The 27,444-nt window shown below is 48.9% G+C and overlaps 10 protein-coding genes and 1 non-coding gene across 11 annotated transcripts; 5 read left to right on the top strand and 6 right to left on the bottom strand.

The window, feature by feature from the left end:
- Window positions 1–255: 255 nt before the first annotated feature.
- Window positions 256–1,051, bottom strand: Pdw03_2053 (Mago nashi protein; the record flags this gene model as incomplete). The annotated part of the gene is made up of 7 exons (XM_014680722.1): window positions 256–270; window positions 330–455; window positions 514–601; window positions 654–717; window positions 772–867; window positions 926–963; window positions 1,020–1,051. The coding sequence occupies 7 exons, from the start codon at window positions 1,049–1,051 to the stop codon at window positions 256–258; spliced, it is 459 nt and encodes a 152-aa protein (XP_014536208.1).
- A 174-nt stretch (window positions 1,052–1,225) lies between these two features.
- Pdw03_2052 (Coatomer subunit beta, putative) lies at window positions 1,226–4,522 on the top strand (the record flags this gene model as incomplete). The annotated part of the gene is made up of 7 exons (XM_014680723.2): window positions 1,226–1,247; window positions 1,306–1,320; window positions 1,385–1,724; window positions 1,788–2,208; window positions 2,261–2,650; window positions 2,703–4,311; window positions 4,380–4,522. The coding sequence occupies 7 exons, from the start codon at window positions 1,226–1,228 to the stop codon at window positions 4,520–4,522; spliced, it is 2,940 nt and encodes a 979-aa protein (XP_014536209.2).
- Window positions 4,523–4,962: 440 nt separating this feature from the next.
- Pdw03_2051 (Sphingosine kinase (SphK), putative) lies at window positions 4,963–6,573 on the top strand (the record flags this gene model as incomplete). The annotated part of the gene is made up of 3 exons (XM_066100068.1): window positions 4,963–5,065; window positions 5,115–5,165; window positions 5,252–6,573. The coding sequence occupies 3 exons, from the start codon at window positions 4,963–4,965 to the stop codon at window positions 6,571–6,573; spliced, it is 1,476 nt and encodes a 491-aa protein (XP_065957795.1).
- A 372-nt stretch (window positions 6,574–6,945) lies between these two features.
- Window positions 6,946–8,003, bottom strand: Pdw03_2050 (Ribosomal RNA processing protein, putative; the record flags this gene model as incomplete). Its single annotated transcript, XM_014680725.1, has 3 exons — window positions 6,946–7,736; window positions 7,795–7,902; window positions 7,958–8,003. 3 exons carry the CDS (start codon window positions 8,001–8,003, stop codon window positions 6,946–6,948), a joined length of 945 nt encoding a protein of 314 aa, XP_014536211.1.
- A 2,927-nt stretch (window positions 8,004–10,930) lies between these two features.
- Window positions 10,931–12,091, bottom strand: Pdw03_2049 (putative ubiquitin domain protein; the record flags this gene model as incomplete). The annotated part of the gene is made up of 3 exons (XM_066100067.1): window positions 10,931–11,083; window positions 11,148–11,894; window positions 12,089–12,091. 3 exons carry the CDS (start codon window positions 12,089–12,091, stop codon window positions 10,931–10,933), a joined length of 903 nt encoding a protein of 300 aa, XP_065957794.1.
- Window positions 12,092–12,477: 386 nt separating this feature from the next.
- Pdw03_2048 (D111/G-patch) lies at window positions 12,478–14,698 on the bottom strand (the record flags this gene model as incomplete). Its single annotated transcript, XM_014680728.1, has 2 exons — window positions 12,478–14,437; window positions 14,493–14,698. 2 exons carry the CDS (start codon window positions 14,696–14,698, stop codon window positions 12,478–12,480), a joined length of 2,166 nt encoding a protein of 721 aa, XP_014536214.1.
- Window positions 14,699–15,781: 1,083 nt separating this feature from the next.
- Window positions 15,782–17,725, top strand: Pdw03_2047 (Lipopolysaccharide-modifying protein; the record flags this gene model as incomplete). Its single annotated transcript, XM_014680729.1, has 1 exon — window positions 15,782–17,725. The coding sequence occupies one exon, from the start codon at window positions 15,782–15,784 to the stop codon at window positions 17,723–17,725; it is 1,944 nt and encodes a 647-aa protein (XP_014536215.1).
- Window positions 17,726–18,193: 468 nt separating this feature from the next.
- On the top strand, window positions 18,194–18,264 carry Pdw03_tRNA169. The gene has a single exon. It is a non-coding gene; the product is annotated as a tRNA-Gly (tRNA).
- Window positions 18,265–18,901: 637 nt separating this feature from the next.
- On the bottom strand, window positions 18,902–20,246 carry Pdw03_2046 (Concanavalin A-like lectin/glucanase, subgroup; the record flags this gene model as incomplete). The annotated part of the gene is made up of 3 exons (XM_014680730.1): window positions 18,902–19,762; window positions 19,826–20,100; window positions 20,156–20,246. The coding sequence occupies 3 exons, from the start codon at window positions 20,244–20,246 to the stop codon at window positions 18,902–18,904; spliced, it is 1,227 nt and encodes a 408-aa protein (XP_014536216.1).
- A 1,046-nt stretch (window positions 20,247–21,292) lies between these two features.
- Window positions 21,293–22,897, bottom strand: Pdw03_2045 (Protein HOL1, putative; the record flags this gene model as incomplete). The annotated part of the gene is made up of 1 exon (XM_014680731.1): window positions 21,293–22,897. One exon carries the CDS (start codon window positions 22,895–22,897, stop codon window positions 21,293–21,295), a length of 1,605 nt encoding a protein of 534 aa, XP_014536217.1.
- A 2,559-nt stretch (window positions 22,898–25,456) lies between these two features.
- Pdw03_2044 (Flavin amine oxidase) lies at window positions 25,457–27,112 on the top strand (the record flags this gene model as incomplete). Its single annotated transcript, XM_014680732.1, has 2 exons — window positions 25,457–25,751; window positions 25,830–27,112. The coding sequence occupies 2 exons, from the start codon at window positions 25,457–25,459 to the stop codon at window positions 27,110–27,112; spliced, it is 1,578 nt and encodes a 525-aa protein (XP_014536218.1).
- Between the last annotated feature and the right edge of the window lie 332 nt (window positions 27,113–27,444).

Below are 27,444 nucleotides of genomic sequence, written 5' to 3'. Positions count from 1 at the left end.
TCTCAAGCTATCTTATGTCATATTTTTGAGCATCTTGCTTTGAAATTTTTTAAACCAGCTCAAGCAGCTACAAACGCCCAAGACAACTAAATTGCCCAGAAAAGATCGCAGGTAGCCATGCCTGAGGGGTATCAATCTCATTGTTCTTGCGCTATAATTGAGCTCGCATCCCAAGAAACCCTCAATGAACGCCTGATGAGTATCATCAAATCAAAACCTCAATTAGTCTTCAATTTCATTTTGTGTGCTCAATGCTTAGATGGGCTTGATCTGTAAAGCAGGGAATGGTCAAATGATGTTCCAAGCATGGGGGGCAAGATTGACAATACCTTGAAGTGAAGGGAGATCAGTGAGAATACAAGAGCCTTTAGGTCCTGCACAAGATAGTAAAAGACTCGAAGTCCTTCGGGATCGTCTGATTCGGTCACATCGACTAGCGAGCCGATCTTGGCGGTCTATACACTTCCTTGTTAGATGATGGCCCTTTCCATATAAGCTAGCTCGGTCAATTACCTCAAAGGAGATGTGCTCATTTCCAATCCGAATCTCCAGCTCTTGGCGTCCGTCCTTGTTCTTCTGGGGCCACTTAGAGTCATCCTCCCTATGTGAAGTCAGTGCAGGTCTTCCTCCGGTGAGGTAATGTGAATGCATACTTGAGGATCTCACTATCCTTGATAATGCGCTTCACTTCTTCGACCATCGCATCACTCACGCACACTATAACTCTATCAGTTTGTGTTCGCTTGTCTTTTGGTATATGCTCTAGCTCACTTTCTTTGCGAATAAGGGAATCATTGCGGTAGTTTGAATTGTTCGCATATCGCACTGCGGCACTGCTACCATCGGAAATGGTACGGAGATCAAACTCTGAGCGCAAATTAGGGACTGAGTAGAAAAAGTGATCATTGCTAGAACGTAAACTTACCTAGAAACTCATGTCCAAACCGCCCAGAGTGACCTGAGCTGTGAGGACCGTCAGCAGCTGAGGAAACCCGGGCTCACTCATGTTTTATCCTTACTAGTATCGGAGGTAGAAATTCTCATTCGACATCCTGGCAAATCTCAATCGTAGAGGTCGTAAATGAATGAGGAGAACAGCGATCGACGTTTAAGTGGCAGTTGAAAAGCGGCGGGCTGTGGCTTAGTCATCCACACAGACGGCGCCGGGGGCCAGATTAAGGGACAAGTTGATGGTCCCTCCCCATTGCGATTCGTTTAACATCTAATGATTTCAAGGCTGGCGAGGAGTGTTGCTTTATACTAATTGCTTGCTCTTGATATCTGGCGCAACCTCCTATTCCCGAGAGAATTACTCCTACTGTTTGTGTTGATTCCTACATGCTGATGTGTCCCCAAAACATCCCCCGGAACTGACAACTTGCAGCTCTCCTTCATTCCGATTCCCCCCAATTTACCACCATGGCGTCGTTTCTTGAAAATACCTACAGTTTGCTCCATGTGGACAATACTGCCGACCAGCCGACAGTGCAGGAGCTGAAGCTGCAACTGGAGAAAGGCAACGATGAGACCAAGTTGGAAACAATGCGGACCATTGTCACCATCATGCTGAATGGAGATCCTATGCCGCAAATCCTCATGCACATAATTCGTTTTGTGATGCCGTCGAAAAGCAAGTCATTGAAGAAGTTACTCTATTTTTTCTATGAAATCTGCCCCAAACATGACTCTACTGGAAAGCTCAAGCAAGAGATGATCTTGGTCTGGTAAGGATACCCCTGCCCATTCCTGTAAGGTCTTTCCTGTCTGACCCTTTTTTTTGTTTGCAGTAATGGCATTCGCAACGATCTTCAACATCCCAACGAATACATTCGAGGCAACACACTACGATTCCTCTCCAAACTCCGTGAACCAGAGCTCATTGAGCCCCTCCTCTCCTCCGCGCGTTCGTGTCTGCAACATCGTCACGCATATGTTCGCAAAAATGCAGTATGGGCTGTATCATCTATTTTCCAGCACTCCGAGTCCCTCATTCCCGACGCGCCGGAGTTGCTTCAGTTGTTCCTCGAATCAGAGACCGACAGCACCTGCAAGCGCAACGCCTTTGCGGCACTCATGTCTATTAGCCATCAAAAAGCGCTCGAGTATCTGCGCACCACGTTTGACACAATTCCAAACACAGATGAGTTGCTCCAGCTAGCCGAGTTGGAGTTCCTCCGGAAAGATGCAGTACAGAACACTCAGAATAAGGTGGGCTTAAAACCTTCAAAGTAAAAATGTCAGGGTCACTAACGAACAACAGTCCCGATACCTGAAACTCATGCTCGAGCTCCTCGACGCCTCCACTAGCACCGTTGTCTACGAAGCCGCAACATCTCTCACCGCCCTCACAAGCAACCCTGTAGCCGTCAAAGCTGCTGCAAGCAAGCTGATCGAGCTCGCGATTCGGGAGGCCGATAACAACGTCAAGCTCATTTGTTTGGAACGCGTGAACCAGCTCAGAATTCGCAATGAGGGTGTCTTGGACGACCTGACCATGGAGGCCCTGCGGGTTCTCAGCAGCCCTGATATTGACGTCCGGAGAAAGGCCCTCAACCTTGCCATGGAGATGGTCTCGAGCAAGAACGTAGAAGAAATTATCATGCTTCTCAAGAAAGAGCTTGCCAAGACCGTCGACGAACAATATGAACAGGTAGGCTAAATAGCCATTTTGCAGAACCAAGCAGTGCTAACGATCCTCATAGAATAGCGAGTATCGCCAAATCTTGGTACAGTCAATACACTCCTGCGCCATTAAGTTCTCCGAAATTGCTGCTAGCGTGGTTGATCTCCTGATGGACTTCATTGCCGACTTTAATAATAACTCCGCCGTCGATGTGATTTCGTTCGTCAAAGAGGTAGTGGAGAAATTCCCTGACTTGCGTGGATCGATCGTTGCCCGCTTGGTTTCAACTTTGAGTGAGGTTCGTGCTGGAAAGGTCTACCGTGGAGTTCTCTGGGTTGTTGGCGAATACTCCCTGGAGGAGAAGGATATTCGGGATGCTTGGAAGACGATCAGAGCCAGTCTTGGTGAAATCCCAATTTTGGCATCCGAACAACGACTTCTGGATGAAGTTCCGGATGACAACGCCCTGCTGATGGAGCAGGCCAATGGCCACTCCAAGGCCGCGCCCACTGGATCCCGAAAGGTGCTTGCAGATGGCACATACGCTACCGAAAGCGCTCTCACTAGCCAATCGGCGGCAGCTGCTCGTCTCGAGGCTGTCAAGGCTGCACAGAAGCCACCTCTGCGCCAGCTTATTTTGGACGGCGACTACTACCTGGCAACGGTGCTCTCTTCGACTTTGACTAAGTTGGTGATGCGCCATTCCGAGGTTTCGCATGATACTGCTCGCACCAACGCTCTCCGTGCCGAGGCCATGCTTATAATGATTTCCATCATGCGCGTTGGTCAATCTCACTTCGTCAAGGCCCCTATTGATGAAGACTCTGTGGATCGTATCTTGACCTGTGTGCGATCCCTGGCCGAGTTCTCCGAGAAGAAGGAGCTCGAAGCCACTTTCTTGGAGGACACCCGAAAGGCGTTCCGCGCCATGGTCCAGGTAGAGGATAAGAAGAGAGCTGCTAAGGAGGCAGTGGAGAAGGCCAAGAGCGCCGTCCAGGTTGACGATGCTATCCCCATTCGCCAATTCACCAAGAAGAACGCCGTCGAGGGCGGGGAGGAGATTGAAATGGATCTTGCCAAGGCAACAGGTGGCGATTCGACTGTGGAGGACGTCTCTTCGAAGCTCAGCCGGGTAGTGCAATTAACTGGTTTCTCTGACTCGGTCTATGCTGAAGCCTATGTCACTGTTCACCAGTTCGATATTGTTCTTGACGTCCTGTTGGTTAACCAAACAACGGAAACTCTCCAAAACCTGTGCGTGGAGTTTGCAACCCTCGGTGACCTCAAGGTTGTTGAGCGGCCATCCACCAACAATTTAGGCCCACGCGACTTCTTGAATGTCCAGGCTACGATCAAGGTTTCGTCAACCGACACCGGTGTGATCTTTGGCAACATTGTCTATGATGGAGCCAGCTCTACCGAGAACCATGTGGTCATTCTCAACGACATCCATGCCGACATCATGGACTACATTCAGCCTGCTCACTGCACCGAGACTCAGTTCCGTACCATGTGGACTGAGTTCGAGTGGGAGAACAAGGTCAACATCAATTCTAAGGCCAAAACTCTACGTGACTTCCTCAAGCAGCTGATGGAGAGCACTAATATGGCCTGCTTGACGCCCGATGCTTCGCTTAAGGGAGATTGCCGCTTCCTGAGCGCGAACCTGTACGCGCGTAGTGTGTTCGGTATGTTTCCAATCCCCCAATAATCCACCCCATTTTCTACATGATATGATAACTGACTATATAACCAGGCGAGGATGCACTAGCAAACCTGAGCATCGAAAAGGAGGGAGATGATGGGCCAATCACAGGATTTGTGCGGATAAGAAGTCGCTCCCAGGGTCTGGCACTGAGCTTGGGCTCTCTGAAGGGTCTCAAGGCAGCGACTGCATAAGTCAATATTTTTCCAGCGGTTTGTGGTCTATGTGATGTTTTTATCCTTTTCCCTTTCACTTTTCAACTTTCTGTTCTGTTCATTCGAGACGAATTTGTTTACTTACCTATATGTCTCTTTATCGTGCAGATGAGATGAATGTCTCGTCAGGAGTAGTGGATAAAGAACAATGTCTTTTGATAATTTCAGGGTGTTGTAGTAGCCTCTAAACAAATACTATCTATGTGAATATATGAATATCTTTGAATCGTTCCTGCGAAGCGAATCTGTACTCCGTGCTCGATTTAGAAGTTCGCACCTTTAATGCAGGGACCACACGGGCCCACCGGAACTCCGCGGCTGCATATGATACTCTCATTGTTCTACCATTGACCTTCCTGCTCCTAGATTCTCTCGCTCCTCTCTATCTATAATGTACTGAATCTCCATCCTTATCCAAAATGTCCTCCCCAGACTCCTCCTTACAAGAGCCACTTGATACAACGCTAGTTCTTGACGAATCTGTCTCTTTGACCATCGGCGGCGACTTGCTCCTCATAGTTGGTATGATCTACTCCACACCCGGCGCGTGGGCACATGCTTACCCATGCAGATGACCGCCCGGCTAAACCAGATCGTCGCTGCTGCGGATTGCTCCAGTCTAGTTAGTTGGCACTGGCCCCTCTGCCGCGTCATCGCAGGCACTACTGTCAATCGAAATCTTCTGACCGAGCTTTGTGCGCATTCTAGAACCAGAGACCAACTATGCCATACCATTGTACAACATCCTCGGTGCCGAAATTACCGCTTCCAATCTCGTCATTGCCTATGCAAAGCCTGCTGCCAAGGACGAAATTTCCGTAACGACCGTCCAATATCCAATTTCTGAAAAAGAAAAAAAGGCTGTCGAGACATGGGTACTGCGATTACTCGATAGGGCTTATGCAAAGGCACTGCGCGGCAAACGGCTAAAAGTATTGGTCAATCCTTTTGGTGGAAAGGGGACAGCTGCAAGTTTGTATAAGCGATTTGCGGCACCAGTCTTCGCCGCGGCGAAGTGCCAGGTGGATGTACAAACCACGGAACACAGGGGGCATGCAATTGAAATTGCCGAAAATCTTGATATCGATGCCTACGATGCAGTCGTTTGCTGCTCTGGCGATGGCTTGCCCTATGAGGTATTCAATGGGTTGGGCAGGCGACCAGATGCTCGAAAAGCGCTAGCGCAAACCGCCGTTGCGCTGCTCCCATGTGGCTCTGGAAACGGATTTACATGGAATGCTTTCGGGACTGGTAGCGTCTCGGTTGCGGCTCTGGCAATCGTCAAGGGGCTGAGAACTCCACTGGACCTAATATCGATCACCCAGAAAGATTCGCGCACGCTCTCTTTCCTCTCGCAATCTTTTGGTATCGTCGCTGAGTGTGATTTGGGGACTGAGAACATTCGCTGGATGGGTGCTCACCGGTTTACATACGGTTTCCTGGTCCGTTTGATGCGGCTAATGATCTGGCCTTGTGATATAGCCATCAAGGTGGAAATTGGCGACAAAGAACGAATCAAGGAACACTACGCTGCGTGGTCTACACGCCCACAGGAGCCAGATGCTGACAGTAAACGCCTCGGAATTGCTGCGGAGTCCCCAGGCCTACCAGAGCTCAAGTATGGCACAGTGACGGACGAGCTGCCCCAGGGGTGGGAGGTGGTTTCCGGAGAAACCATGGGCAATTTCTATGCGGGAAATATGGCCATAATGTCGAAAGATACAAATATGTTCCCTGCAGCATTGCCTGACGACGGCCTGATGGACGTGGTCACTATAGATGGAACAGTCAGTCGTGGTACAACGATCAGCATGATGAACGAAATTTCCAGTGGTCGATTTTTCGACATGCCAGACCTGAATGTCCGCAAGGCGTCTGCGTTCCGTCTAGTTCCCCACCAGAAGGAGGGCTACATCAGTATTGATGGTGAACGGGTGCCTTTCGAATCGTTCCAAGCCGAGGTGCACCAGGGACTAGGCACGATCCTCACCAAATCTGGCCGCTCCTATGAGGCGGCAGGTCCTCGCTGAATCGTACCTTCAACCCGCCTCTTGGACAAAGGTCACCATTGGCTATCAGCTGGCCTATCAATGTTGGGAGTCCTCTTTATATATATCCACCACACGACGGGTCATTGCATCCACCCATGATACCCTAGCACAAAAGAATTGGTGCTTTGTTGATATATTGCATTAGACGTTTGATATTCTATGATCAGGCCGTACAGTAAAATCAAGTGAAACAGGAGACATGCAAATCCATTTTGTAGCCCTTCATACCTGTAAGCCTAGCACCAGCATTGTATTATAGAACCCGGGATGGGCTGATAGACATAATCGCTAGCACGCTGTGCAATGAATTCAGTCTGTTTATACAAATCATTTTCAAACACTATAGGATGTTCATTCGAAGCCACCCCATTCCTCCTCACTGTCATCTTCCTCCTCCGACTTTCTTGTCCGCACGCCCCACTCAAACAACCGCTCGTCCTCTAGAGCCTCAGCCGCCCTCGTTCGAACAGGCTTGTAAGCACTTTCGGCGCGTAGCTTCTCCAACGGCCTCAAAATAAGCTCAATGGGCACATCACCCTTGATCTTCCGCTTCGGGGTCTCCTCATCCTCATCACCAGCCACCTCCTCAAACTCAAGGACCTTCTCCAACTCATCAACCCAGATGTCAATAAGATGGTAACGAAGCCCGTCGGGGCCGTGCGGCATAGGCACATAATTGGGGTCTCCCTCGTCCGGGGCCTGATCCTCATCATAGTTCAGCGGACACAAAGGACCCTCCTCGATGATGGAGATATAGGCCGCGAGATCGGGAAATTTCGCCTCGGCGTCTTCTGTACTGTCCTTCTCCTCCTTGTCTTCAACAGTCTCGGCCTCAGCCTGCTTCTTCTGCTTCTTGCCACGGCCGTGCTTTGCGTCTTCACGCTTGCGCTTTTTCCCATCCGCGTTCTTTGAGGTCTTGTTCTTCAGGAGGACTTCGAATGCCACGCCGACATAGAAACGGATCAGCATCAGGTACTTGTCCAGTCGGATGCGGTCTAGTGAGTGGTAATCCCGGCCGATGGTGATCCAGAAGGCGCGCAGGAAGCGGTGGAGAGTTGCTTGAGGGAGGGAGGGGACGAGAGAGTAGGAGAGTGCGCGGGCGAGCGCTTGTTGTGTGAGGGGTCGGTCGGAATGGTAGAAGCCTTAGAAGGTTAGTTTTTTTTGCGATTTATGCTTGGCTAATATGGAAGTAGGGCATACAGTAGAACAGGCCCTTCCAAAGTTTGAGGAGATCCACGAGGGTCAGATCGGTACGAGACTGCACGAATTTGGTTAAAGACTCGAGAGCCTTGTCGCGGACTTTGCGGTCTAGAGAGATCAATTAGCGTTCTAGTCTTCCAATTGGGAGAAAGAATATCCATACCACTCGAGCCGAGCTCCCTCACGAATGGAGTTTTTTGGCCGTCCATTTGGTACGGTTTTTATCTCACGTATTGAGAAAACTAGCGATTGAGAAGCTTGGATATCAAGGTGGAGGTGGTTGTTGATCTCAGTGAAGGAATACGGAGATTTCCCTTAAAAGGTAGGCAATTGAGTTGAGTTCAATCAAAAGTTCGAGACTATCGAACTGTCTTGATTCAAATTGCAGATCGAAGATTGCGATAAATTCTTTTTTTTTTCTTTGCGATAGAGTTGTTTGCACTGTTTGTCCAGAAGCTCCAGATGCGTGATTAGGTAATTGGATTTGAAGCCTAAGGCCCCTAGGGCAGCATCCGCCATTGAATAGGACAGATACCTCTACAGGTCCGCCAAAAGAAGAGTTGTGAGAAGACATAGGAGGACAATATCTCCTTCACCATATGGGGGCTACATATCTGACGAGCAGCCAAGCAGTGCATCGATTTGTCTTCAAAACTTAGAGTCTTGAGCACATCCAAGCCGTCGATTAGGGGTCTGGGGTCTGTACTTCTTCTTTATGCAGCTCTTCATACCTTTCAAGTTGAGAGATATGCAATTACCAAAATCTGAGAGGTATACCTATGGTCTCTGCAGAACTGCCAACCAATGCTAATTGTTCGATGAGCACCTGGTAAAAGTCAAGCTAAACAACAGGATCTCTATGATCAAGTGTTCTACCAAAAGGGATGCTGAGAATGGCATCAAGAGTAGCCAGTTTTGGCGTGAATTCTACCACCAATAAGCGTTTAATGTAGATGTAATCGCCTCTGGATCTGTAGGGGCACAATAGAAGAAACTTGGAATCGAATCTCGCTATCAGCCATGAAATGTGCATCCAGAATAACTAGCAAGAGTATGGAAACAGATACCGCAAACGCCAGTACAAGAAACAACAATGATAAACGTTGTCTTCCACTTCTAAGTGACAACCGTGTATCAAGGAAGATAGTAATCGTCAAATTCTATCTCGGCTGTTGGCTTTCCATTGGTCAATAGGCCTCGATGGTTCTTCGAAAGAAACAGGCTTTACAAGGTTCACTCCTGATTCGAAGGCCCTGTACTCATCGCGTGAAATGCTGATTGCTGTTAAGCAATCATTGTTGCCGGAATACATTCTTTCTCAATTGCACGAATTGCGCGTGTTAAGACTTGCCTATGATTCTGCGCATAGGATTGTCGGCTTTATACCGAGGTAGCTCAAAATATCGCCGGGAAGTTTTCGTGGACCGCAAGGTTGATGGAGAGCTCTTAGAGAATCAGCGAGTTGCGATGATTGTGCCCTAGAATCACTTTGGTCGTCTTTCTCTCAGCAAAAGCCAAGCAGATTTGGTCATTCTGTCTAGAACCCGTGTATTTGTTTTTCAAACAAATTCCTTTCATCCACAAACAGAACGTCAATAGGCTCAATGGCATACAAAGGGACAAGCTATAGGCCATACTCATCCGTGATATGCCGAGTTATGAAAGCCAAGAACTGATACTCGCTAAGAAGAGACGGATCGACTCCCCAGATAGCCACACATTTCTTACTAGGCATTCGAGAAGAAGCAACACCTTGACAATAGTGCTTTCGCCCTATCGACTTCGAGCAGTAATTTTCCCGTTTCAGACTTTTCATAACCCCGCAAACAATCGATAGTCCAAGATTAGTCCCCACTGACAGCTGATCTTCTTGGGAGAACGGAGTTAACAGGTGCTTTCGAAGATTTTCCTTCGAGATACCCATGCCCGTGTTCGAGATGGTTAAGATCACCACATTACCGAGGCCCTGGCGTCGAGAGCGACCTTTTGAGCGCTCAGTGGCCTCGATGCAGACTGAGCTGTGACCCTTCTTGGTATACTTCAGTGAATCGCCAAGAATGTTCATATAAAGGCGTCTGAGCGACCCCGGCCGGACTTTGTACATCTAGTCGCTACCAGGAAAATCGAAAATGACATCCACTCCTGAAAGGTAGCCAAGTTGCATGCCATCTTTTACTGACTTAGAAGACAGTGTTGTCAAGATATCTGTGGGGCGATTTATAAGCGTGACTGACCTCTGTATATGGGAATAACCCAAGCACACACGATAGATAACATTCTCTAGTGTCTCCAGGCGCACCACAGTTTTTTTCTAGGAGGGCTTTGGCTTCCACAGATCTTTACCACGACTGAAGCTGTTCTTGTGCCTTTCCAATGATATGATTTTTCTGATGTCCAAAACTTGGTTCACTGTGTCAAGGAGAGTCTCTTGGTGTAAGTCCAAGGTTTTCACCCCCAAAAAACTCGGCAGCAGCCTAGACGCCATGCAACGGGCTGCATAGTCCATGAGGGATACTGCTTATAAAGTCCCATTTTGATGGTCTGCAATAACTGATTCAACAAGGCTGTCATCGGTCACAATAGAGGGTCGGAAGGTAAATGCTGAGCTCAGATCAACAGCAGGACTGAAAACTCGCATTGGGAGGGGAATCCGACAAAAAGAACCCGGGGGGTCATTCGTTAACAAGTCACTAACATATTTCTTACAGCTTGAGACACTGATTGTGGATGTGTGATGACCGCTATGCGGTTAGGTTGGTAGCCTGGGTTTACACAAGAAGATGGCACGGCAACTTTAGAGAAATGGAGACATTGCATGGCCATAGGTAGATCAAGTAATTAGATGCACAAAATTCGACAGGCAACGGCGATGATATGACGTTGAAGCCAGTTTTCCTTTCACTCGAGTGTGAAATATCCCCATATGAGATATCATGCCAATGTAAAGAAAAGATGGTGCAATGGCATCTGCCAGGTGGTAACCGGAGTAAAACGTAAACAAAAAGGCTCAGGGTATTGTGCAAAAAGAGATCAGATGACAAAAACGCCATAACGCTGGAGATCCAGATAGAGTGAGTGAAAAGAGTGATGTTGGTAGTGGGCGATTGGCGATGCCTCAAAAGATTCCGCAACACTCCTAGGATCGGTGTCCAAGGCCTAGATCACGAACGGGGGAAACAACTAAAGCATTGACAACATGCCCAGTTTTCCACCCCTGATCAACGAGCGGTTCACGCTCATTTAAAAAGTGGCCAAGATAAGCGATTCGAACGCGCCTATCATCCTGGAGCTAAACAACAAATCAGCAATAGTCCACCCAACCGAGCTGGACAAAACCAAGGACAAAGACCAACCTTAGCTTCTTGATGCACCTTCTTTGCCAGAAATCCTACAGTCTGAACCTTACTAACCGAAAGCAAGATATCCGGACCCCCACGGTCACTCAAGCGAGCACACACACGAATTAAATCCCGCTCCCTCGTCTTCCCCTTCTCCTCACGGCGGCGTTCAACATCCTGTAAAACCAACTCGTCCCCGGAAACATCATCCGTAGCGAGCTTACCATCCGAGAGCGTCCCAGCATCCGGCTCCTCATATCCAGCAGAACCGCCATCTTCACTAGCCGTCCGCGAAGACGAGGGAACCATATTCTCTGGATCACTAACAACACATTGCGGAACCCTGTAAAGCACGCCCTGCTCGTCATAGCAACCCTCACAAAGATCCCCGGTGGGAACCGTAATCCCCGCAGCATCGATAATACTTTGCGCGGTAACCAAATCACCGCTGCGAATCAGCGATATCGCCGTCGAAACCGCGGCCCAGATCTCCGGCCTGCCGGTAACGCGCGTCTCGAAGAACTCAATGCGCTCGTGGTCCAGCTGCGCGCGCGTCCAGGTCCGACGCTTACTGCGCCACATATGGTTACGCACTGGCTCGTTGTAGTGCTCGTTTAGAGGGAGATTTGGGGCACGCCGCCTTCCTTGTCTTGGGTGCGTGGGGCGGTCGCCAGTAGCCCTCGTGGCTGTTGATTGTGAGTTGCGTTCTTGGGTGTGGGTTTGATCGTCGACATTACGCGACAAAAGTGACGCGCAACAGCCCTGTGTTTAAGGGAGGTTATTAGTTCTCGTTAATGGAGCCATCATGGTTTTGGATAGTATGAAGATGAGAGCCGGGGCTTTGGGTCGTGTGACATGCGATGCCAAGCAACGTGACCAGTCTTGAATAATGATGATGATATAGATAAAGGATCTGGGGATCGGGATCGGGTTCGGGTTCAGGATCGAGTTCTTACCATCTTGCTTGCGATCAAGGAGCTCCATATGAGGAGGGGAAGTACTTCTGAGAGGGGCTTGCGTGGAGTAGTGGTCAACGCTCTAAAGCGAACTAGACCCTTAAGGCTGAGCACAGACCCACTAGGTAAGAGACGAGGCAAAAGGAGGCAGAGATCAAAAGGAAAAGGAATAGAAAATTTTAAAAAAAGGAGACAGAAACAAGAGGGAAACAAGGGTACATTCCACAATTTTCCCCCAATTTACCCATTTTATGCCGATGGGACGACTCCAATAGTCACACAATGATCTACAGAACACATCTGCTTAATTTGTACCAAGTACTTTGTACAGGGGGTTATCACTAAACAATTACAAGAATTTTCATTGGATTTTCCAGATGAGCCCAATTCTAATCTTCATCGTCGCTTCCAAAGATAGCTTTGAAAACAGCATCACCGGGCCGCTCTGCCTCCAGGGCATCATTGCGCTCAGGTTCAACAACTACTGGGAATGGTGCCGCGATAGCAGATTGATCACCTGTAGATGGATCAAGACCATCTGCTGTTGGGAGATAACCTAGCGAGTCTATAAGAAGTTGATTCATGATATCCTGCGACACTAATGGTTTGGGTCCAGTGTCAGCATGGGATCCAGCGGACTGGATGCGCGTGCCAAGCCCGAAATTGGAGGCTCCAGGCCGTTCGCCGGGGTCAAGTTGCACGTTCTCTGGCGGTTTGACGTTAAATCGCTTGCATAGAAGACGAGATGGGTAAAAGGGGACTGTGCTTCGGGTCATTGCGCCGAACATGCCAATTTTGGCAGCTGCTACTGCAGGATCGTCGGGCTTTTCAGCGGGTCTACTGAGCCCAGATTCTGCAGAGCCAGGGGCGTCCGAGACAACCTTGGGCGCGGTAGACGAGGATGTAAATCGGGATGCCATAATACCGGACATAGGTTTGAAAACCTCTGCGGCTCGGCCAAATTCGTGCATCTCTGTAACCCATTCACTGGTGCTGGACCCTTCCGCGCGTTCTGGGAGGGTAGAGCGAGTCCCAGCACTAACTTCAAGAAATGTTTGGTAGCGTGCACGCTTTTTCTCATCTTCCTGGTAAGGCATCCACCCACTAACGGCACGAGCTAGTGCTTGGGCGGCAATCTGTTTGTCGAGTTTTGGCACGAGGTCCCAAAGATCCTTGCGTCTTTGTGATTCGGGGAGTTGGTATCCTTCAGGTGCTTTTTCTCCTAAAGCCGGAGGTAAGTTGGCATTGCCGGTAAGTTTGGCAATCTTCTCTCGTGCCTCGGGGGTCATGTAATCAAAGATAGACTTCCCAGGCAGTTGAGCCTCGCCAAGAAGTGCTGCTCTGGACGTGGGATTGAGCGACGAGGCTTTTGCGGCGTCAGCTGTAGAGACGTAGTTCGATTGGTCTCGTTTTCCGGACGAGATGTCCTTCGCTGGTTTCCAGTCCTCCGGTATCACAGGAGGATCGTATTTCTTCTCTGAAATTGACAACCCCACCATTCCGTCAGCAAGAACAAATCCATCTAGCGGTAGGCGCCCGTCGCGGCACTTTCTGAAACCTCCGATCCCGCGGGATGCGGCCACTTTCTTTGATATAAATACGGGCTTTGAATTCAAGAGTGGGTTGGATGACGCGATCGTCGGTTCTGGTTTGACCTTTTTCTTCTTCTTCTTATCACCTCCAATGGTCTTGTTGTATGAGATCTGTGGACCCAGAGAATAAGGATCCTCGTCGTCTGACCCAGTGTCATTGAGAGGGCCAACTCCGAGTCCTCCCCGTCGGGGTTCCTTCGGCTTTGTGGGCCGGCCTTTCCCTTGAATAGCTAATCTCCCCCCAAAGAAGGAATCCGATTCACCGCCATCCAGGATGGGCTGCAGAGCATTTTGGGACTCCAGGCGCGATTCGCCCTCGAACCCAAGACCTTTGCGGTCGGTCTTGCGAACGAAGGCAACCATGGGTGGGTTTTCAGGAGCAAAAAGGTATGTTTCCCCCTCATCGCCACCCGGAGCAGAGCTTTCATCCAGATTGGCTTTGCGTCGCACCTTAGGCCCGATCCCTTGGCCTTCGCGCCAACCCATCTTTTTCAATAGCTTCACTCCCATGGTTTCTCCGCCGGTTTTCAAAATGTCCATAATTCCTGCTCTGCGTGTAGCATCTAGCTCCGTCGAGCCAAACCCGGCGAATTCATCGGCAGTCTGTAGTTGCCTGGCTTCTTCCTGTTCTCGCAGATCCTCCGCGTCCATAAAGTCCTCGGGTCGTTTCTGCTCGGCCTTCTTGGCACGGTTCTGGCGCGACGAGACAAAGGTCGCAGGGGTCCATCCTTCCTTCGAGCCGACAGAGTTGAAGTACCTAGCAGACGTAAGTGCTTGTCCTTCAAAAGGTCATCATTGTAAGAGCTTCTCACCCCGCACTGAATCCACCGGTGAAGGCACCATGAAGACGTTTGCTCCCATGTTCATCTCTAACTTCCTGTTTCCATATTGGCACAAAGGACCCGTCATCGCGAACCCCTTCGTCCAGTGGTGGTAACGGAGTTCCGTAAAAGGCGTATGGAGATTGCTCTGCTTGAAGATCTGCCTCAAGCGCGGCGCGAGTACGTTTAAGAGCCATAATTTTCGGGTGGGATAATCACCCCGGATGATTTCTTTGTCACGTCATTTGCATGGGATAAATCATGCGCGGAAAGAAGGGTTAATTGAAGATGTGTGAGCGTTGCATTGATAGCTTTGAGCTGCGGGTTTATGTCTAAGGCCTTCAAATGGCATGGCTTATGTAAGGATTTAGTCAGTGAGGTCTCACCCTGGGGCTGCCCTTATTTAGTTAGTTAGCAACAACGATGCTACTGATTCTCTGAAGGCGACATGTTAGAGACAATTAGCAGTCTAGTGCTTTACATTCGCCAATCCATCTTCATGCCTTCAATAAAGAAAATGTAGTTTTTTTGACTACATAAGCCGTAGTATATGTAGCGAGAAAGACGAGAAGAGGGGAAGAATATTGACTGTCAGCCTATTTTACATGGCGGTTGGTGTGAAACGACGGTTACAGGGTTCGACTGTGCGAAAGGACTAGTTGACTCGAAGGTGTTGTTCACGGAGGCGGGGTGATTAGTGAGTTCTGAGCTGTCTAGCGCCTTAGACCACTCCGGAACCCCCCATTTTAACTGCTGAAACTAAATCCTATGGATTCAGCTTGTAGACTCGACATCACCTTGGGAGATTGATACTCTTGTAAACATGTCAATCTATGAGTTTCAGGTTTGACGGGCATGGGCCATCTGCACCGGTTCCTGATTGGGCACATTCACAGGTTGCTCGGCCACGTTCCTTGATCTCCAACGTGTACTGATCTGGTCCAGGTTTTTATATACTGTTCTCAGAAACCCTAGCGGTTCTCTTTGGTCAAATAGGACAAGTTAAATTAAATGACCAGCCAAGACCTCGGTTCCAAGGTTCCATGTATTTTGTTTGTCTACCCTTGGCACCCTGGGACAGGCGTTGGAGAGTTGAGGGGCTTAGGGGCGGTTGGGCGACTTTCATCTTTTCTCCCCTCTTCTAAACTCCTGGGGGTTGATCACCATGTCATTGTGTACCTCCTTATCATAGCATACGTGCTTGGTCTTTTCACCCTGCAAGATTGTCGAAATTTAGTGTGCGACTGGAAACTAGCTCCCGAGTTTGGGAACCATCCTCAATGCTCCGCTCATTCCCTCGGAGTCGCAGATTATTCTACCTGCTATTGGCCTGCGCAGTAACTTCGATATGCTTTCTCAACATCCTATTCCTCGTACACGCTATCGACAATTCGGTGATTCGTCACCCTAGTCTGAGGCTCTTTGCCGCAACAACGAGTCCCGTGTTCGGACAGTATGCACGCGATGAGCATCCTATTGTGGACCTGATGAGGGAAGCGAACCGAAACTGGCGGAAATATGATGATGGTCGCTCGAAAAGTTTCCGCCAAACAGTTGCCAAATATCGTGATACACATGGACGACACCCACCTCCCGGTTTCAAGGAATGGTACATGTTTGCACGCAAAAATAAGGCACATAATGTGGACGACTTCCAGCAGATCACGGGCGATCTGCGGCCTTTTTGGGCGGTTCCTCCGGCGGGAATTCGACAGATGGCAGCCAAGCTACAATGCAGCGACGGCATTGCAGGTGTGCAAATCCGCAACAAGAACGTTGTTTACTCCCCTGGAGAAGGATGGAGAGTTGAAACACTGCGAAGTTCGGTCAAACGCATTGCTCGATATCTTCCGGATATGGATATTGCGCTTAACATTATGGATCAACCGCGAGTTATGGTTTCATTTGAGGAGACCCAGGAATACCTCCGCACCGAAGCCCTCACCAGAAGCTTACCCAGCGATGCGCGGGATGGATTCACCCAGGGCATGAACTACCTCTATGAGGAAGATTCCAACATCGAGAGTAATGCTGATCCATCCTGGTTCTCGATTGCTGGAAAACCATACATGGACTTCGCCAGGGAGTCCTGTGACCCTCACTCTCCCGCTCGGAATGACAACATCACTGTAGAGGATGCTGATAAGCTATACAAATCGTACTCGGGTGGGTTTGTTACCAACTTCACCGCGTCCTCTGATCTTTGCACCGTCGGCCCCGTTCTTGGGAAGAACCACGGATTTTTGTTCTCGGCATCCAGTAACCTTGTCACAAGGAAACTAATACCAGTCTTCAGCGAGTGTAAGGTTAGCGTGAACAACGATATCCTTTTCCCTGCTAATATGTATTTCATGAACGACAAACGTTACACGTACAATTCGCGACATGACTACGAGTGGAGAGATAAGGCGGACACTCTCCTCTGGCGCGGCGTCACCTCCGGGGGTGTCCAACTTGCAGACAATTGGCAGCATATGCACCGCCAACGCTTTGTGCACATTACCAACCACACTGATGTAAGATCAGAGACGGTCTCAATCCTCTCTGAGAGCAGCATGGGGCATTATCGCACCTACCCCAACTTCTATCCAAGCAAGTTTTCATTGGACCACTTCGATGTCGGTTTCACTGAAGCGTGGGGCTGCATTCCGGATTGCTCTTTCTACGACGATGTTTGGACATACAAAGAACCCCAGGATTTTAGCGAGCAGTTCAAGGCAAAATACCTCGTCGACATTGACGGTCACAGCTTCTCCGGTCGGTGGCGCGCCTTTCAGCTCAGCAAATCCCTAGGGATCAAAGCAACCATTTTCCGGGAATGGCATGACTCCCGGCTCTTTCCCTGGCGTCACTTTATTCCCATGGATAATCGATATGATGACCTGTACGGATTAATGACCTACTTCCTAGGTCTGGATCCACAAGCATCCCCCGTGGATGCGTTGACAAGTAGCGAGCCGTACATTAAGAAGCATGACTTTGAGGCTGAGGTGATCGCATCTCAGAGTCGTAAATGGGCGCAGCATGCGCTGCGCGATGAAGATCTTGACATCTATCTTTATCTTCTTCTCCTCGAGTATGGACGCATCATTGATGACAATCGCGATAGCATTGGGTACAGTGGCGACGGAAGTGAGCTAGACCACTTTGACGATCGATTTCCTTTTTCTCCGGCGATACCGAGTATCGTCAACCCTCCTCCCCCAAACACTGATGAGCAATGATTTCACTACATACCATTTCTGTTGCATTCTGTTGCACCATTTTCCTTTTCTTCACTAGGGCTGACTGCTCTTGCATTTTCAAGCATCTGTAGCATCTGTTCATTTACTCGTGTCTTTATGACCAACTACATTTTATCTCATGGGCGTCTGATTAGTGCATCCGTATATTCCCTTGCAGATACGAGTATCGTCTGACACGATTAAGCAGATGGACTACTGACAATCCAATTTATGTATGTCTTCTGGTAAAATGATTCCAAAGAAAAGTAGCATATAAATCACCGCATTCCTAAGAATAAACTATTGAATGAGGGACACAAGGCAATTCTAGTGTTCAATATGATATTCATGTTTCATGTCTTCTACTATGACTTCAGATTTCAACAGATGCCAAAGACGTGCATGACGAAAAGTGGAGTCTGATTTGAAAATTATGTAGTCAACACTCTTATCTCCACACATCAACTAGCATCATTGGTCTAGTGGTAGAATTCGTCGTTGCCATCGACGAGGCCCGTGTTCGATTCACGGATGATGCACAACTATTTCTTTTTTAGTCTGGTCGTTTTCGATCATTTGCGCTGAAGATTTCTCAAGTCTTCTATTTTTGGATCAGGTAGTTGGACGGATAATGTCCAACATGCATGAGCACATAGAGTTGAACCTATCAGTCCCTCCATATTTACACCTCAGCTGAAACCAAGGTTATTGTTTTAATTTAGGCTCTAGTTTGTCCAAATCGGATTCAACTGTACAAAATCGGCCAAACACACTCGTAACATCGTGAGCAGATGTTTTTCTACCAAGAAGTCCTAACATTGTGCGTAGAACACTCGACCTTGCAACCAAGGATCCTCTAAAAGAACCGTAGCAGTCGCTCTCTCACTCGGCATCCAGAAGTTGACTGGAACTTCTTGAATTATTTGATAGTGTACCACAATGCCCCGGACAGTTATCCCCGTTGGGCATCCGTACCATCAACGGTTGTGCGCCGTGCCTACATGTCTGACTGATAGAGCAAAAAGAAAGCTTTTATTGTAACCTCGTGTATATAACCAGTGGACAATTCTTGCATATCACAAAAGGAATGGTTGGAACGCAAGAATGAGTCGTACGTGTATAAACCAGGTCACACCAACAAACCACCCAGACCTATTACCTGACCAGCACAACCATCTAGAATTGAATCAACCCAGCAAAAAGAGATCCCAGGGCCATGGCAATTATAGAAGTATAGTAAGAAGCTGGCGCAGCAGAGACAAAGCTCACAGAAGAAGCAGCGGCCGAAGCCGAAGCCGATGAAGAAACATCCAAAGATGAGCTAGCCTTGGCCGATGCAGGAGGATTAGTTGATGCAGAAGTATTAGCCGATACAGAAGCACTAGCCGATACAGTCGCCTTAGCCGACGCAGAAGTCTTGCTTGATTCAGAAGTCTTGCTTGATTCAGAAGTCTTGCTTGATTCAGAAGTCTTGCTTGATTCAGAAGTCTTGCTTGATTCAGAAGTCTTGCTTGATTCAGAAGTCTTGCTTGACTCAGAAGTCTTGCTCGAAGCAACACTAGAACTCGAGTTCAACGGGCTCAAGTCAGTCAAGGTCGTAGCGTTAGTAGCCTTGATACTCGTGTAGTCGCCAGTCAGATCGGTATACCTGTACGTCGAAGCCGGGTTGTAGTTGATGATATCGACCGACTCAACGTACATGGAGAAAGGACCTTTGGTGTAATCAGTCTCGCCGCCAGCCCACTCGATCGTGCCCACGGCGTTGCTTGGGTCGCCGCCGGCCCAGATGCCGATGCGGATACGCATGGGGGTTTGGGGGTAGTTTTTGCCGTCGACAGCGTCGGCGTATTCGAGTGTGCGCACGACTTGGCCATCAACGAGCCACTCGATGCGTTCGGATGTCCAGTCCACTGAGTAGGTGTGGAATGTTTCTTCTGGGGCTGAGACGATCACGGTTGTGCCGCGGTCGTAGGTGGTTGTGTTGCCTTTGCCGAAGTAGTCGGTTTGGATTTCCGTGCTGTAGGTACTGACTTGTTCCTGTTTTGAGGGTTAGCGGTTGTGTTTTTTTTCTTCTTGTTTTTATTTGGTGGCTTGACTCACCCAGTCGATCTCATCAAGGTCGTCTGATTCTAGGACCCAGGTGCTGATAATGCCTGTGCCGTTCGCGGCTCTCATCTTGACGTCGACATGACCAAAAAAGATGTAGAATTCACTTTCGATTGTCGGGGCGTCACCCTGCCTGGAAACGGTGAACTTGGTGCCGAGGTCGGTAGTAGTTACGGTGCCGGCGATGGTTTTCCAGCGACTGAGTGATCCGGAGGTAAAGTCGGTGCTCAGACGGTACTTGTCCAGACCGGTGTCTGCTGGGCAAATCTCTGGAAAGGAAGTGTGAGTGTGGTTTCGTGGTGAATCACACGAGATAGTCCTTACGCTTCGTAGGATTGCAGCTGGTGCTTGTCTGCGCAGCAGCAGTCGCTGCCAGAGCAAGAGTAACCCATTGGTAGTAAGACTTGAAACCCATGTTGAAGCCCGCAGAGCCGTAGAGAGAACTAATGCGATAGATGCACAAAATTATCAGTGAGAATTGCGAAAAAAAAAAGAGCGAACCCCCAGGAATAATCAACAGTAGACTTTTTGATTAGTGAACAAGCGAGATCAATAGAGGACATAAAAATGGGCTCGTTAGTGTTATTCTTATATGTGCGTCAATGTCTCCAACCCTGGAACATCACATCGACCACGACGCCATTGTATCCAGCCACCGCATCGGGGGATAACGATTGGCTCTGTGAACAGAAACGATAGTGGAGCAGCCTTGGGAAACACGTAGATAGTGTGTAGAATATCGAAATGCATTAGTTGTAGCCTTGAAATTAATTAGCGACCCACCTGAAGAAAGCTTGGATGGAAGATGACCGGTGTAGTTGGCCCCAGATGGTTGGGAATTAGCGGGAGGACCACGTACGCCCGAGAATATTTCCCCCGATTCTGGTCGATGTCCTTTCTGTACTCTATGCTTTGAATATGACACCTCTTGTTACATTGAGGTTGCGTGCCGGCCAAGTTGAAGGGTTGACGAACAGCCTGTGTGTACACATTAAGTTGATCTGAAGTAAAAGTAGACCTACCTCTCAGACAAGTCATGGGGGTCTGATTGATAATTTCCTCTGTGGGGCATTGGAAGTGTTTTTACCTGCGCCATCTCGAAGTTGGGTCTCCAACTCTCCAAATTTTGCACAGACGTGGCCTATCAAAGGAGATTTGATCACTAGGATAGTGTTCATACGACTGACAACGATGTCTTAAATGACACGGACTCTCCTGTTATTCTCAAGGTCCTTTTCTCTCTTTCCTGCTGCCAAACACCACTCCCAGATGGCTCGCAAGCGTAAAATGCAGAAACATATAGCTGGTGCGGGTACAAGCAGAAATGGTAAATATAACTCAGAGCAGCCGGGGGCCTTCTTATTCACTAGAGCCCTTAAAAACACAGATTGTTGCAAACTACATTGACAACACGAACACAGGAATAGACTACGATGATGACGACTTACGATGCACCCTCAACTAAGAAGGTCCATCACGAAGCAGCAGGAAAGCCTCGTACTGCTTCCGAGTGAGCTTCCGACACGTCTTGCCCCAGTAGATCATCGGGACGGTGGTCATAATAAAGCAGAAGCTCAAGACGCCAATCGCAATGAAAACCTGCGCAAGACTCTGCGCATCCAACCAATTCTGAGCGGTGAATGTGAAAATACAACCAATAGTGTTGTTGATGACCGAGACACCGACCATGCCCTCCAATACCATGTCCGGGTAGGCATCCATGAGATACGCCATGCTAAGATCGCCTGCACAACCCCAGCCGAAACCAATGAATCCCAGTCCAAGATACGGTAGATGCCAGTCCCAGCCTTTGTCCGAGCCAATCCCGAACAGCATGAGGCCAGCAGGTCCGATAAAGGCCACAGGCAATAAGAGCCAGAGACGCTGCTCAGCCTCGAAGATGCCCTTGTTTCGCTTGGCCATCCACATGACGAAGAAGTCGGAGAACCATCCACCGTAAATACAGCCGAGGACCGATCCGATTAGGGTCGGCACGTTCATGATGCCCACGGCGGCATCGCTGTAGTTCCAAGGTGCATCGTACCAATTGTCCGTTTCAACGGTGAGGTAGAAGGTCAGCCAGGCGTCTTGGGCACCCCATTGAAGGCCCGAGTAGAGGACTGCCGGGAAGGTGAAGACGCGCAGTGTATGGAACAGGCGCCGACAATACTGCTTGAAGCCCGTTCCGACCAGAGTTGGCGATGGGGTGATCAAGGCGATACGCTGGAAATAAGACTTTCTTTTTTCCTGGCCGCATTCTTCGTCGAGTTCACGGTCGGAGGGTGCCCGCTGCACGCTCGCGATCGGTTCATCCTTTTTCTCCAGCGGGAGGTCATTCGACGTGGGCTTAGCCCCAACAGGAGGCGCATCATGTCCGCAAATGGGGTTGTTCCGATCGAAAGACGTTTCCTCCAATGTGAAGTAAAAGATAAGGAACAAGCCCCCGGATATGATGACGGCAAGCCAGCCCACCCATCTCCACCCCAGAGGAGAGTCGACGATAAAGCTGGACACCAAGGGTCCCGTGAATGTACCGATACTCGTGGCAAGAACGTATAATCCAAGTACCAGCCCTCTTTGATGCTGAAAGAACAGATCGGAAAGAGACAGCTGGGCAAGCGCCTCCGCGCAGGATTCGGAGGCGCCTACGAAAAGTTGGCTCCAGATGTTGTCTCCGACATTTTGCGTGAGGGCTAGGCCGATGGAGACGATGACGGAAAACGCCAGACAAATCAGATAGGAGATACGTCTTCCATATAAGAAAGGCGCTGGGCCGAGGAGCAGTGTGGTATATCCAATGCCGACAAACAAAACGCCCGCGGCAATGTTGATCTGGTCCCACGTGATACCCAGCTCAGCGTTCATGCCGTTTCCCGCGCTGCTGGCATCATTGGCGGTTGCCGAGGTCAGGGCGACAAACACAAGGACTAAAAGTGAATGCCAGTACCGTCTCCAGATGCTCCAGTTCAGTGGATCATTTGGAGAATTGGTGGGTGAGGGAATCAAGGCGACCTCCCCGTCAACGCAAATGCGCTCGGTGCCATTCAGTTGCAGGTCCTCTGCCATTGCTAAATTCAAAATCGGAATCTGTTTCAAACCCGACCTGGCAAGCCAGTCATGCTGGAGTCATTTTACTGAGAAAAAAAAAGAGAGTTGGTGTCTCTATGAGAGGGAAAAAAAAAGAGAAGAAAAGGGAAATCTGTGAGGATAAGAATTTTCGACCATGTGGGGCGAGTCCTGTAGGAGATGAACAGGCTAAGCATTTCCAAGTCTTCCTTTGTTTATTCTACCTCCGTTCACTTTCTACATCCAATCAGATCTAGAAAGATTATATGAAAGAACAACCTATTTGTCTCTAGGGCTGTTCTAGACAGGTGCCGTGGACCCCAAAGTGGCTTCTTAATGGCCCTAAATGCCCTCGTGGCCCAACTTCTGGTCGTGTGATCCTTATTTACAAAACTTCAAACTCGGTCAACTTGGCAACTGAGAATGGCACATATTTTTTTGGGGGACATTTTTCCAGTGTAAGAGGGGCCCTATATGATACGTCTTGGGCAAAAAAGGGAAGGCTTGTTCCCGAGAGATTTTACTTGTCTGACTTGAGTTTTCCATCACCTTTTAAGAGTGAACACTTGAGATATTAGTGGAATGATAGTATGGTATCCTATTGGCTGAAGATCCTTAAATCACGCAGGGGAGTTGACCTTTTAGGAGAATTTCTGTAGTCCACAATTCATCAGAGCCCAACGCCCAAGGCGATGGACAGCCAGATGTCTCAGTTTGTTGATTTACCCTCCCAAGTTCAACTTCTGTTGTAGATCCTGCCGATCTTTTGACACTAGTATTTTTGAGGTTTGATTTCATCTGAATACCGTGTTTCGCCACTTATCCACTTCCCAGATGGTGAAATGAGTATGTGTAATACAATGCACTAGTAATAGCGTGTTCTTGAACTAGAGAGGGTACGCACGCCATCTGCGGAAACCCGGTGTCTCAAACAATCCCCCGAGGTCTTTGTTGCGATTTCAAAATTTTCAGGTTCATCTTCAGCTTGATATGGGACGATCCCACCATAGACCTCAATTTGGTCTCTTGGGGAACTAGGCTAGAGGCAGGCGTCCTGCAAAATAACCGTTTGCTTCGTTGTTTTGGCTTTGCGTGAACGTCGACGAAGAAGCTTTACCACAGCTACAACACTTCGGTCTGTTGAAGAAGCTCAAAGATGTGTCACCTTCTCGAATCTAGGACTTTGGGTTTGAATTCCGCAGATGGCGCTAGTTATGCGAGAGAACACCTCGCTTATCTTTCCACTTCCTCAAGCTAGGTCCATGCTGCAACCCGCCCATTCTCTGACATCCAACCTGGCATGGCATTCACGGACTCATCACCTCTCTCATTAGCCGATACGGTTCTCACCCACCAGCTCGCTTTTGCAGAGCCAGGAGTATCAGTGCCTGATGACTCGCTTTGGATTACCACAGTGTTAACTTGCGGAGAAGTACAAAAAAACCCCGTCTCAGTTTAATGGGTCCACTTCCTGCGTCATGATTCACATCATCTGGCCAATTTGTGGAAGGCAAGCGTGGAATGTGATCGTGCAGGAGTACGTGGTTGTGGTATATGACCGATGTGGGAAGCTGGGACGGAGTCACATGCCCCTCCGGATTGGAAAGTCGTCCTTACATCTCTCCCTCTTCTCCTTTCAGAGCATCTCATTCTGGTAACGACTGTTGAATGAATTCTTGAATCGGGTTGCTTTCATAACCTTTCGTAACCGTTTGCTGCTTCTCGCAATCTCGGACCAAGGATGCTAATCCGGATGCATTCTGGAAACTCGTCATTGGTGAATCTATCAGTAGACTTCAATTTGACAACCCGGGGCGTTATCTACACAGTTGGTCTGATTGGACGTTTTTCGGGACTCACCCCCGCCAACCGCGCCCAATCTCACCCGTGATCTACAGGCGGGTGCGGGTCTGATCAGATTTGGAGAGGAATCAGTAAGGGGATTGCGATGCAATTATTTTCAAAAGAAGCTGAAGAGATCAATGGGACCAATCTGGAAACACTATATCTGTACATAGTTGCATTCCTAGGGTTCCCCTCACATCCTATCGCAGTGCATCGCGACTGAGGACTTTGCCTCTATTAGCTTTTCGGATTCACCGCTTTTGAATCTCCGCCTTCGAAGTCATTTCGAAACTTTCAAAGTTTCGGTTGATTTTGGTGCGGGTTGTGAGCAAAAACGTTCACCCCTTTTGGATCGGTCTCTATGCTTAACCGCGTAGAACCTGGATAATGTTACAGTTTCACGATGCTGTCCTTTCTTACTGTCTTGTCTGTTGAATAACCCACCAACGAGTTCATAATTAGCACTAAGCTAATCTAAAGACCGACGGGTCTAGCCATGTGCCTGGAGGCGTCCCTTATCCCCCAACAACCACCCGTGGACGGAGATAGCCAATTTTCTGCTGGCAATAAAAGCCAATTAGACGACCGTCCTAGTCACTATGCACAGCGATAACACAGCATAAATCCCCTCAACTTCTGTTCAACGTGATCCTGGTTTTTTGTTCTTTATTTATTCAATAACGTCAACATCGAATGTCAACTTGCCAACTCAGGATGGCTCAATATTTTCACCTTTCTTCTCCCATCACGGGCATTAATCCCATAAAACCTAGTAATCATTGCTCCGACCTGGTTGCGGTCGATGTGGCTCCGAAGGAGTTGATCGAGGGAACATACGCAGCGAGGTCGGAGAGCAAGAAGGTGATTGTGGTGGGCGCTGGGGTTTCAGGACTACATGCCGCGGCTGTCCTGCACCGCCATGGTTGTGAGGTGGTGGTCTTAGAAGCACGCGATCGCATTGGTGGAAGAATCTTGACCAGCCGAACGGGTGACCGTGTCCGAGATATTGGTAAGATAACAAGACGAACCGGAAACAGAGATCAGAATAGCGCAAGAGAGCAAATGAGATTGTGCTGATAGTCCACAGGCGCCGCTTGGATGCATGAGACGTCCCAGAACATCCTGGTGAAACTCATTCCCCAGCTATCTATACCGTATTATTATGACGATGGCGTTCCTCTGTACTTCACGAGAGAAGGCCGAGCTGGATCTCAGTTCAAAGCCAAGAAAGTCGCAGACGAGTTTGCAGATTACTGCGAGTGGTTTTACGAATCTAACCCGGAGGCTGAGGACCGTCCCGTCCACGAATTTGCGAAAGAGTTCGTCCTCCAACACCAGCTTATCACCGAAGATGAACGTGATTGGGCTCCGCAGGCTGTCCGTGAGGTAGAATTGTGGATCGGCACTAGTACGGATCAAGCATCGTCCAAACATCTATCTTACTTCATTACCGAGCGCAATCTATATATGAAGGGTGGCTATGATCGGATCGTCAACTGGACTGCCGAGCCTCTCCGAAGCGATCCGAGCATCATTAGACTCAACCATCATGTCGAGGAGGTGGAGTGGAACGAAGACGGGACCGCCCTGGCTCAAGTCCGGTACAAGGATGCTGCCGGAGAAATCGGGTTCCTTGGGGGAGATGCAGTGATCATGACTAGCCCACTAGGTGTCTACCACCACAAACTCATCTCGTTCAACCCGCCCTTGCCGAGTGACATCGAAGAGGGCATGTCTAAGTTCAGCTACGGTGCCTTGGGCAAGGTGTTTTTCGAGTTCGCCGAAGTTTTCTGGTCAAAGGAGAATGACCAGTTCGTCTTCTACCCATCTCCACCAGATGAAACGGATATTTCATCTGGATCATCCGTGCAGTCCAGCCCCAGCATATTCTCCGTGGGGGAAAATGATAACATCCTCAACTACGCCACCGTGACAATCAACTTGTGGATTATGACGGGCAGCAAAGAGCTATGCGTACAGATTGCCGAGCCTCTGACGCAGCGCATTGAGAATATGCAAGATCCGAAGGAGATATATCTATTTTTTGAACCGCTTTTCAAACTGTTCCGCACAGAACCTTACAAGGCTTTGCCCCGCCTGATCAATGTTGAAACTACACATTGGACCCAGGACCCGCTGGCCGGGTATGGAAGTTACTCTGCCGACAAAGTTGGAGATGAGCCGCAGCTGTTGGTAGCTGCGTTGGAAACCCACAAATCCAGCCGCTTGCAGTTCGCCGGTGAGCATTGTACTATTGCTGGCAATGGCTGCGTACATGGTGCTTACAAGTCGGGTGAAACCGCTGCAACCAACCTGCTCGAGGCCTTTGGAATTCCGTATGATGGTGTAGATGACCTTAGTTTGAAATGAAGCATACCTAGGATCTGAGGAGACTTGGGCTGAAGGATCGATTTGGTCTTATTTCGGTTATCTACTAGACACAGGGTTTATCTGATGTCTGCACTTGGAAATCTTGTGTATTATCAATATTTTCAAATAACTTTCATCTAGCCAACGGAGTGACCATACTCAGCGGACGAGATTGGAAGTGTTTGGACAGAATTTCACATTCCCAATCTCACCGGGTTTAAGAGAAGACCATTTTAAGCGATCTTTGAAGTGTAATTGCATGATGGCAGAGCACCTCATGGATCAAACACGCGAACTTGGGAGAGTTGTGGAGGGATCATAGCTTTCAGATG

Source organism: Penicillium digitatum, chromosome 5 (genome assembly GCF_016767815.1).
Source record: "Penicillium digitatum chromosome 5, complete sequence".
In the NCBI taxonomy this organism is placed as follows: Eukaryota; Fungi; Ascomycota; class Eurotiomycetes; order Eurotiales; family Aspergillaceae; genus Penicillium; species Penicillium digitatum.
This window is presented reverse-complemented; position numbering and strand designations above follow the sequence as displayed.